General features: G+C 44.9%; 1 protein-coding gene across 1 annotated transcript; it reads right to left on the bottom strand.

The window, feature by feature from the left end:
- On the bottom strand, positions 1-1,158 carry LOC127306993 (uncharacterized). Its single transcript, XM_051337692.2, has one exon. It carries the CDS (start codon positions 1,012-1,014, stop codon positions 109-111), a length of 906 nt encoding a protein of 301 aa, XP_051193652.1. The 5' UTR covers positions 1,015-1,158; the 3' UTR covers positions 1-108.
- Positions 1,159-10,856: the final 9,698 nt, after the last annotated feature.

Here is a 10,856-nt window from a genome sequence, read left to right as displayed (position 1 = left end):
TTGAAACACAGTTAACCTGTTGCTGTATTACGAATCAAAACATAGATCTACCAACAAACAACACAGCCACCGGACTCAGAGAAAGGTTTTCACCTTTGTGCCCACCCCTCATACTGCCGACGGCTCCTCCATCTCCCTGCCACGTCCGCTGCCGCCGCCGCCGCTCCCACCGATGTTAGGCGAGTCAACGCCGCTGAGGCCCTCGGGCATGAGCGAGGCTGGGCGGCTCTCAATGACCTCGTCGATAAGCCCCCATGCGAGGGCCTCCTCGGGGTCCATGAAGAGATCGCGCTCCATGCACTGCTCGATCTTCTCGATCTTCTGGCCCGTGTGCTTGAGGTAGATCTTGTTGAGGCGGTCGCGCAGCTTGAGGATCTCCTTGGCCTGGATGGCGATGTCTGTGGCCTGGCCCTGCGCCCCGCCGGAGGGCTGGTGGATCATGATCCTGGCGTTGGGCAGCGCCCGCCTCTCCCCGCGCGCGCCGGCGGCGAGGAGGAGGGACCCCATGGAGGCGGCCTGGCCGATGCAGATGGTGTTGACGGGGCACCGGATGTACTGCATGGTGTCGTAGATCGCGAGGCCCGCGGTGACGACGCCGCCCGGGGAGTTGATGTAGAGGCTGATGGGCTTGAGCGGGTTCTCGGACTCGAGGAAGAGCAGCTGCGCCACGACGAGCGACGCCGTCTCGTCGGCGATGGGCCCGTTCATGCAGATGATGCGCTCCTTGAGCAGGCGCGAGAAGATGTCGTAGGAGCGCTCCCCGCGGGAGGTGGTCTCGACGACCATGGGCACGAGCCCCGCCTGGACGGGCGAGTACCCGGCCAGCTCCGGTATTTGCGGCTGGTACGGCTCCCTCGAGAAGAAGGCCCGAGGGGGCGGCGCGACGGCTAGCCGGCGCGGCGCGGCGGGCCCAGTCGGGCCCGGGCTCGCCGAATTGGGCCTGGACCTGGGCCTCGGCGCGAAGGTGGGTAGCGGGGAGGCGCCGGCTAGGTTGGCGAGCGCGGAGGTCGTCATGGCTTGGCTGGCTGCTCCTGGCGGAGTGGTGGTGGTGGCTTGGCGGATGTGAGGTGGAAATAGCAGGGGAGGACTTATGGAAGGAAGGAAGGGGAACGGGGGCGAAGGAGAAGTTGCAGGTGAGGAGAGTGTGAAACGGGAACGGATAGGGCCAGCCCGAACGGAGACGAGGCGCAGGAGGCGAGACGTCGAGACGGTGCGCGCGGTCCGATCTGGATTGGATCTTTAGCCGGGGTGTAGTGTTTGAACGGTGTTCTTTCGGCCCTCATATTCGCTATTTTAAAAAATATTTTTTTATTTAATTTTAGAAATAATAATTATTTTACAAATTTTCTACCTACACTACTTAAAAAAAAGAATGAAGGTGTTCCCTATTCTGCCCACCTTTGCAATACGTCTAAGTTTTCGTCGTCACCTCGTTTCACCTATCGGCAACATGGGCCGCACCAAAATGGGCCGCCCCAGAAATCGCAGTCAATCTCGCTCCAGAATCAATCCCTACGTCGCTCGCCTTCCCTACCCACGACAACACAAACGCCGCCCCTCCCATTTGCATGCCGCCGCCGGCTCCGGCTACCTCATCCATCGCGTCGCATACACCATCACTCTCCGTGCCGTCTACGGCAGTCCCCGCCATGGTATCTCCGCCGCGCCCTCCATGGCCCGGGCCATCTCGAGCTCCGTTGCGGCGCGGCGCCACGCTGAACTGTCGATTCAGCCTGCACATACGACCAGGGTGGCCTCAACCCTCGCCCGCGCCGGCCCACGCACGCGCCCGCTAGCCCTTCCTCTCGTCCGCACTTCGACACCGCCGTACTCATCCAAGCCGGGAACCAGGGATCCGCTTCCCATGCCGGATCACCTCTTCATCGGGAGTCCTAGACTAGGCAGGAAGGAGAGACGGCGAAGGATTCAATCCATCTCGAGGTCCAGCCCGAGCATGACTTTCTCCTCCAGCTAGATGTGGATCTGTTTCTTATCTCATCCTTTGTTTTCTGGTTTTGCTCCAGGTTGCCTTGAGGTTCTCCTTCCCCTCTCTGATGCGGTCCTTCGTTCTCACGGCTGCCGCACTAGGGACGACAACGCGGGGGCGATTGAAGGTGGTGGTGGTGGCATACATCAAGTCTGATTCTAGAGACAATGAGCTTGTAACCATCTGCGCTGTCAAACTCAAGCTGGTCCTTTCTCATGTGATGTCCGCCCCTAGCTTCGCTGGTAATAATCCCCCTACCTCTTGGTGGCAATGTTCAATATTGTCTCGTCTCCAACGACCGGTCACTACTCCAATTCACCATATTAATTGATATGGTTCTTCTTCTAAGGTGTTTACTAGGTGAAGCTTCGAGCTGTTGTATTATAAATTGGAATGTTGCCAAATTGAGCTAGATTAATATTTCTGAAATATTACCATAACTTATATAGATGAGATGTACAGAGATTTAAGTTTTGATATTAGAATTTTTTATTTGATGTGAATATTGTCCCCCTCTTTGATTCTAATCTGAATTAAGTGTGAGATGGGTTTGGTGAATTTTATTTAATGGAATTGCAACCGAGCCAAGAATTGGGTAGCTGAAAATTATGCTATAGTCAGAACAACTGAAAACTATGGTGTTTTTCCCGTGCTTGCCCATTGCTTCATTCTGGTGATCCGTCCAGGTTTACTTGTTTCTAGATCCATGACAACTGCATACTATTTTCTATTTCTACTTCAGTTTGGATGCTCATGCTAGATAGAGCAGCGTCTGGGAATGGGGCATCGTGAGCACTGTCTCCCTGGAGAACAAAAAAAAGAAAGAGAACGGCTACCGCACGATATGGTACTTGCAAGCGTCGGTTCTCTGTCCCTTTGATTAAAATGCCTAGGTCCGTGATTTCTTGCCTAATTACCTGTTTTTGACCCAACTGACATATTGCTAATTTTACTCTTTGTGTTTTCAGCTGTTTTACTGGTTGTACATCCATCTATTGAGGGATTATACATAGCTTCATACTTTTGTGCTTCTGACATCCTTGGTAAAATGCCAGAACCATTTGGAATAGGTAAACTTGGAAGAAACGGTTGATTTATTTTTGTGTTCTCATTTCTTAAAATGCATCACTTTATGCACTCAATATTGTTAACTTGAAAAAAAATCAGCTGAAATAAAATTATGTTGTACCACCAAGAAACTCTCTTATTCAACGCAATAATGCTTTTAAAATGATCTATTTGCAAAATAAAACCATGTCACCGACAACGTATATGTCACGTGCCGACCAAAGGTGCTTTCTCCTCAAAATCATGTTGTTAAAACTTAACTGGTTAGGCAAGAGAGTCGTACACAAAGAGGGACTATAGGTGTTAACGAGTCCTGAATTTGACATAATAATCACGGATTGCCCGTGGCGGCTGAAGAGGAGGTGATGCACGGCGGGGGAGTGAATTATGCCTGGCACGGCAATGAAAGAGGAGGCGCAGGACACACAACACGACAGCACAGCCAACCATGCGTGGCAGCAGCCGAATGATCGATTGAGAAATCAGGAGAATAACGATACGAGGTTGGGACGTTGGGTTACCGGGGTAAGGGGCTGGGTTGGGCTTCTGCCCATAAGTTCCAAAGCTTCTGGATGAAGGAAACATCGAAGCGGATGAAATTGACATATGGAGAAGAAGGTAAGATATGTTACTTATTTCGGTTATGTTCCTTTATTGTTTTCTTGTGCGTGACAGCGTCTATGAATTTACCTAGCTTGAAAGAAAATTTTGTTATATTTGAAGTTTGGCAACCCTACATCATTTGTCGACTTAATTTCATCCATATGGTTAGCCAGAAATATTACTATATCTTGTCACATTCTAAACCTGCTAAGACATTGATACCTTCGTTGTTACATAATCTAACGGGGGTATTTATTTCAAGTATGGAAGGAGGAAACAGGTTCTGACGTCCTTTATCCTAATACCACACCCACAGTTAGTCAGAGATGCTAGCTGTGGGTGCAATTTCGATATAGTAGCGAGAAAAAAGCTCAATACGGCTTCTTTGCAGTGTGTAGTAGAATGCATCATACGAGTACCACTCCCTCTACGCCTAATTTGAGTGCGACAATGTTGGCCTCAAGACATTTTCCAAGTAAGTACATTGTTGAGTGTGATAATGTTGGCCTCAAGACATTTTCCAAGTAAATACATTGTTATGTCTATCCAAAATTACCAAAGATAGCCGTATTCTGAAGTCAATATTTTCTGAAATGTGTTTGTTTCTTTTCGCCAGGTTATCTAAGTAATCAAGCGAAGAGGAAAGGGAGCACGCCGAGAAGCTAATGGAGTACCAGGTATCATTGAATTCCTTAGCCCTTTACTTGATGTAGCATTGTGCCACGAGTGCTAGCTAGAAACTGACCAAATAATGTGTCATCTTCTTGTCTCATAAACTTTATTGAGGTTGAGGTATATGAGGTTTATGTGTGTATGAGGTTTATATGTGGATCACACTAATGTTTCAATGCTACTTCCCGTTACTCAAATTCATAGAGGTAAGGAGCCATTTTATTTCCAACGGAATTATCAATAGTACCGCTTTCCATTAGCATAGAAATAAACTTACTAGATGATCCGTTGCGCCCCGGCGCAAAGTCAAAAGCGAGATGTAGTGTAACTACAAATTTTATTCATTGTCTTATATACGATTGATATTTTTGGTTTTAAACAGTTAGGTTCATGATAGCCCCCGTTAGCTGCCCATATCATAGATTCCAACATAGGCCTCAACGGTAGGTATGTTGCCTTTACAGGAATCTGTGGCAACTTCCTCTTCATTTAAAACTGAAATAACTTGACTTCGAAACCGGTCAAACTAAAAAAAAAGGATCAGTTATGGTACTAACTTTTTTTAGATGTTATATGATACTAAACTCACATTAACAACTATAAAGAAACAGAATTCTGAATCAATGTGCTATTTTATCTAGGGTATGCTAGCCTGTGAGAGAGCAGTAATTGATATTTTATTCGAAGGCCCTGACAGTCTATATTAATTTTCTTCCAGCTCTTCAGACATCTAAGGTACGGAGTACTAAAAATAAGATTGCTTTTAATTTTCATGGATTCAAAGGTAATATGTCTAGATGAAGGAAAAAAAAAACACCAATACAGTAATACAAACATATAGACGAAGATAATAAACTGAAGCAAAAAAGCAGGACCGTATCATAATTCTGTCGGAGTAATGTAACAGGGGAAACACAAATTTCCTGGCAGACATTACATAGACAGATTTAGTGCTAATGTTACATGGCGTTGACAACAACTAAGGCCTAAGGGATAGTAAACATTGAAATAAAACGAGACTATTAATTATACAGATAAAGATAATAATACCAGAGTATAGATTCTAATTTGTCTTGAGGTACGCTGGCTTATAATTTTCCTTGACGTAGACTCGCTTAAAGTTATCAGTCCCCCTAATTTTAACAACCACTTAAAGTATATAGGACTTATCTTCCATACTCATTTCTCAATATGAACAACACGTCGGTGGCCTTTACATATTTCACAGCTAGCATTCTTTGAGTTTCAGCAAGTGTCTGTATATAAGAATCAATGGCCGAGTGCCATAAGTAAAGCTGACACATAATAATATGTCACAACCCTGCACGTGTGGTGGTGGCTAAATGCTAATAGATCTGTAAATCAAGTAAACCAGCATGATAATAAATTCTACATGATTGACAGAAAATCGAGTAAGCTGTAATAACAGATTTTGTGAACTGGCATTTTTTTTCTAGATATGTTTATGAAAGAAAAACAATAGTTGAGTCGTGGTTACCTTAAGCCATTCAGAAAGATCGTGTTCCACATCCGCGACAGGAACAACATCCTTCTCAGTAGGCAATTTAGAAGCCATTATTATTACAATAATAAGTCAAGAAGGTGCATCATCTTTGCTCTCGATCATGTCATGACTCTTGTGCATCCTTTACTATCTCCCATGTTTTAGCATTCAGGTGGTGAATAGCTGGCTTTGAGGAACCGGCAGGCTGCGCAGATATTTCAGTACCAGTTAGTACCATTTTCCTCGTGTTCCGGACAACTAACACAAGGCATAATAATATGCATACCCATCGAGTGTAATATGTTTTCTCCAAGAGTTGACTCCAGCAATGTTTGATACTCCCTCCGTCCTAAAATGTAAGGCGTCTAAGGATTGGTCAAAAGTCAAACCTTACAAATTTTGACCAAATATTTAGAAAAAAATATTTACATCTACAATATCAAATTGACATATTAAGAAAATATAATTTAGGGTGAATCTATTGATAATGATTTAGTATTGTAAATATTTATATTTTTGTGTATAAACTTGGTCAAACTTTAAAAACATTGACTTTTAACTAATCCTTAGACGCCTTATATTTTGGAACGGATGGAGTACATCATACCTGCTATATATTATTTACTGATGAATGCAAGAGTTTGACAGATGCAACCACTAACATGAATAAGCAAACCAACAGTACGTAAGTAAATTCCGTATGAAGACATTATGAAAAGGCTTAGTCCAACAGATGGATGAACAATCCAGAAGTAATAATGCATATTAACGGATTGCTAAGAGGGCATACATGTACATCGGTTTCTTGTTTGAATTTAGTATAATGTTTTCTTATTAGAGGCTGATACAATGTTGATTGACATGTACTTTTCTTCTTCAAACCATGTAGGAGAAATGCATATATGCATTAAGAAGAGAAGAACGACATAAGAATGACGAAGTACATGGGACGGTAGAAAAACTGAATTGATTGACATATATAGTGACAAGAAAGCATCAACATCATTGAAGATTTGCTAAGGCCCTTTTGTATGTTTGACACAAAAAGCTATGATTCAGGGTTGTCTTCGGATATTTATGAATATGAAAGTGTTGTTTGGACTAATCATAAAAGGAGTATTCCTTCAATTATACCTATACTTGCAGTACCTATGTTTTGTGAGACAATAATACATTCAAAATGAGAGGTTATTGAGTTATGACTCAATGTTAGCGACTTACTGCGAAAGAGTAATAAGAAGATGTAGAACTTGAACCACACAGATGTATACCAATGTTGCCTTGTTATTGGTGATGTAGTATATGTTGGAGATATGCCCAAGAGGCAATAATAAAGTGGTTATTATAATATCTTTGTGTTTATGATAAATGTTTATATACCATGCTATAATTGTATTAACCGAAACATTGATACATGTGTGTTATGTAAACAACAAGGAGTCCCTAGTAAGCCTCTTGTATAACTAGCTTGTTGATTAATAGATGATCATGGTTTCGTGATCATGAACATTGGATGTTATTAATAACAAGGTTGTGTCATTAGTTGAATGATATAATGGACACACACCCAAATGAGCGTAGCATAAGATCAAGTCATCAAGTTCATTTGCTATAAGCTTTCAATACATAGTTGTCTTAATCCTTCGACCATGAGATCATGTAAATCACTTACACCGAAAGGGTACTTTGATTACATCAAACGTCATTGCGTAAATGGGTGACAATAAAGATGGGATTAAGTATTTGGAAAGTGTGAGTTGAGGCATATGGATCAACAGTGGGATTTGTCCATCCTGATGACGGATAGATATACTCTGGGCCCTCTCGGTGGAATGTCATCTGATTAGCTTGCAAGCATATGAATAGTTCATAAGAGATCACATACCACGGTACGAGTAAAGAGTACTTGTCGGTAACGAGGTTGAACAAGGTATGGAGATACCGATGATCAAACCTCGGACAAGTAAAATATCGCGAGACAAAGGGAATTGGCATCGTATGTAAATGGTTCAATCGGTCACTAAGTCATCGTTGAATATGTGGGAGCCATTATGGATCTCCAGATCCCGCTATTGGTTATTGCTCGGAGAGGAGTCTCGACCATGTCTGCATAGTTCGCGAACCGTAGGGTGACGCGCTTAAGGTTCGATGTGGCATAAGTAGATTTGAATATGGTATGGAGACGAAGTTTGTTCGGAGTCTCGGATGTGATCCAGGATGTCACGAGGAGGTCCGGAATAGTCCGGAGAATAAGATTCATATAAGGGAAGTTGATTTCTGGGTTTTCGGAAATGTTCGGGATTATTCCGGTGTTGACTGGAAGGTTCTAGAAGGTTCTGGAAGGGTCCACCATGGGCCCACGACCTAGGAGGCCCACCGTGGGCCGAGGGGATGCTTCCTGGCCTAATGGGCCAGGGGCACTTGGCCCCCAAGGCCCAGGCCGGCCAACCCCCTAGGGTTTCCCTGGGGGGGATCAACTTGGGGGAGGGGAAAGCCCCTCTCCCCCCTTGGCCGCCGCCCCCCCCCCCAACCCTAGATGGGAAAGGGGGCCACCTTGGCCGGCCAGCCCCCTATATAAAGAGGGGAGGGGGTGGCCGGCCACACCATTCCCCCATTGCCTCCTCCTCTGGCCGCCTCTCCCTCCACCATACGCTGCTCCGGCTTAGGCGAAGCCCTGCAGTTTTTCTTCCTCCACTACCACCACCACGCCGTCGTGCTGCTGGATTTTGGAGGAGATCTACCACACCTCCGCTGCCCGCTGGAACGGGAGAGGAAGGAACTTCATCGACACCGTACGCGCGACCGAGTACGGAAGTGCTGCCGGATTGCAGCACCGGGGACGATCGTCTACACCAACAACGAGATTAATCTCGTAGGCTTTGGAATCTTCGAGGGTTAGTCTCATCTCCATCTCGTTGCTTCGATCTTGTAGATTAGATCTTGGGTGTTCCATAGATTAGATCTTGGATTTATTCGTTTTGAGGTAGGAAAATTTTTATTTTCTATGCTACGAACCCCATCAGTGGTATCAGAGCCATGTCTATGCATAGATCTGTTGCACGAGTAGAACGCAATGGTTTTGTGGGCGGTGATGCTCTTGTTGCTTTAGTTTGTGTACTTTGCTTCTTGCGGGATGGTGGGATGAAGCGGCCCGGGCTAACCTTACATGACCGCGTCTCATGAGACTTGCTCCACGCTTGACATGCAACTTGTATTGCATAAGTGGCTTTGCGGGTGTCTGTCTCTCCCACCATAGTGAAGATTGTAATTTACACTTCTATTGTCAACACTAGTATCACCGTTGTGGTTCATGTTCGTAGGTAGATTGGATCTTACTCGAAAACCCTAAACCACGTAAAATATGCAAACCAAATTAGAGGCGTCTAACTTGTTTTTGCAGGGTTTGGTGATGTGATATGGCCATGATGTGATGATGATTATATTTGATGTATGAGATGTTCATTATTGTATTATGGCAACCGGCAGGAGCCTAATGGTTGTCTTTAATTTTGTTAAAGACCTGCGTGTCTATTCATCATGTAATAGCTTTATTTCAAGTAGTTGTTATAGTAGCTATAAGTGATGGACAACCATGAAGCGGCGCCACTGACCTTGACGCCATGCTGGTGATGATGGAGATCATGTCCGTGCTTTGGAGATGGAGATCAAAAGCACAAAGAAGAAAGGCCATATCATATCACACATTATGAATTGCATGTGATGTTAATCCTTTTATGCATCTTATTTTGCTTAGATCGCGACGGTAGCATTATAAGATGATCCCTCTCACTAAATATCAAGATAATAAAGTGTTCATCCTTAGTATGCACCGTTGCTAAGACTTGTCGTTTCGAAGCATCTCGTGATGATCGGGTGTGATAGACTCTACATGTGCATACAACGGGTGCAAGCCAGATTTGCACACGCGGATACTAAGGTTGCCTTGACGAGCCTAGCATGTACAGACATGGTCTCGGAACACGGGATACCGAAAGGTAGAGCATGAGTCATATGAATGATATGATGAACACTTTGAGTGTTCGCCTTTGAAGCTACATCTTTTCTCGTGAAGATCGGACTTGGTGTAGTGGATTTGGTTCGTGTAATCACTAAGACAATGCGAGGGATGTTGTTTTAAGTGGGAGTTCACCTAGTTAATTTCAGAATTAAAATTGAACTCAATTTATCATAAACTTAGTCTAAACTCTTTGCAAATATGTTGTAGATCATGGCGCCCCCCTCCATCAATTTTAACCAGTTCCTAGAGAAAGAAAAGCTAAAGGGCAATGGCACCAACTTCACTGACTGGTTCCGTCATGTGAGGATTTTCCTCACTGGTGGAAACCTGCAATTTGTGCTCGAAGCACCGCTAGGTCCCCCACCACCTCCTGCAGTGTCCGAGGACATAAAGAATGTTTATGAGACTTGGGCAACTCGGTACTCCAAAGTTCAGTGTGCCATCTTGTGCAGCTTAGAGGCAGAGCTCCAAAAGCGTTTTGAGCACCACGACCCCTGTGAGATGATGCATGAGCTCAAACTTATCTTTGAGACTCATGCGGCCGTGGAGAGCTATGAGGCCTCGAAGCAGTTCTTTACCTGCATGATGGAAGAAGGCAGCTCCGTTAGTGAGCACATGCTCGTCATGTCCGGGCATGCGAAGAAGCTCAATGACTTAGGGATGATGATCCCTAACCAGCTGGGTATTCATCGTGTCCTTCAATCACTGCCACCAAGTTACAAGAACTTCGTGATGAACTACAACATGCAGAACATGAATAAGGATTTACCTGAAATCTTTTCCATGCTGAAATCTGCTGAAGTAGAGATTAAGAAGGAGAACCAAGTGTTGATGGTCAACAAGACCACCAGTTTCAAAAAGCAAGGCAAGCCTAACAAGGGTAACTTCAAGAAGGGCGGCAAGAAAGTTGCACCGCATCCTGAGAAGCCTAAGGCTGGTCCTAAACCTGAGACTCGTGTGCTATTATCGCCAGGGAAGGGGCACCCGGAAGCGCAATTGCCCCA

The sequence above is a fragment of the Lolium perenne genome, chromosome 6, assembly GCF_019359855.2.
Source record: "Lolium perenne isolate Kyuss_39 chromosome 6, Kyuss_2.0, whole genome shotgun sequence".
In the NCBI taxonomy this organism is placed as follows: Eukaryota; Viridiplantae; Streptophyta; class Magnoliopsida; order Poales; family Poaceae; genus Lolium; species Lolium perenne.
This window is presented reverse-complemented; position numbering and strand designations above follow the sequence as displayed.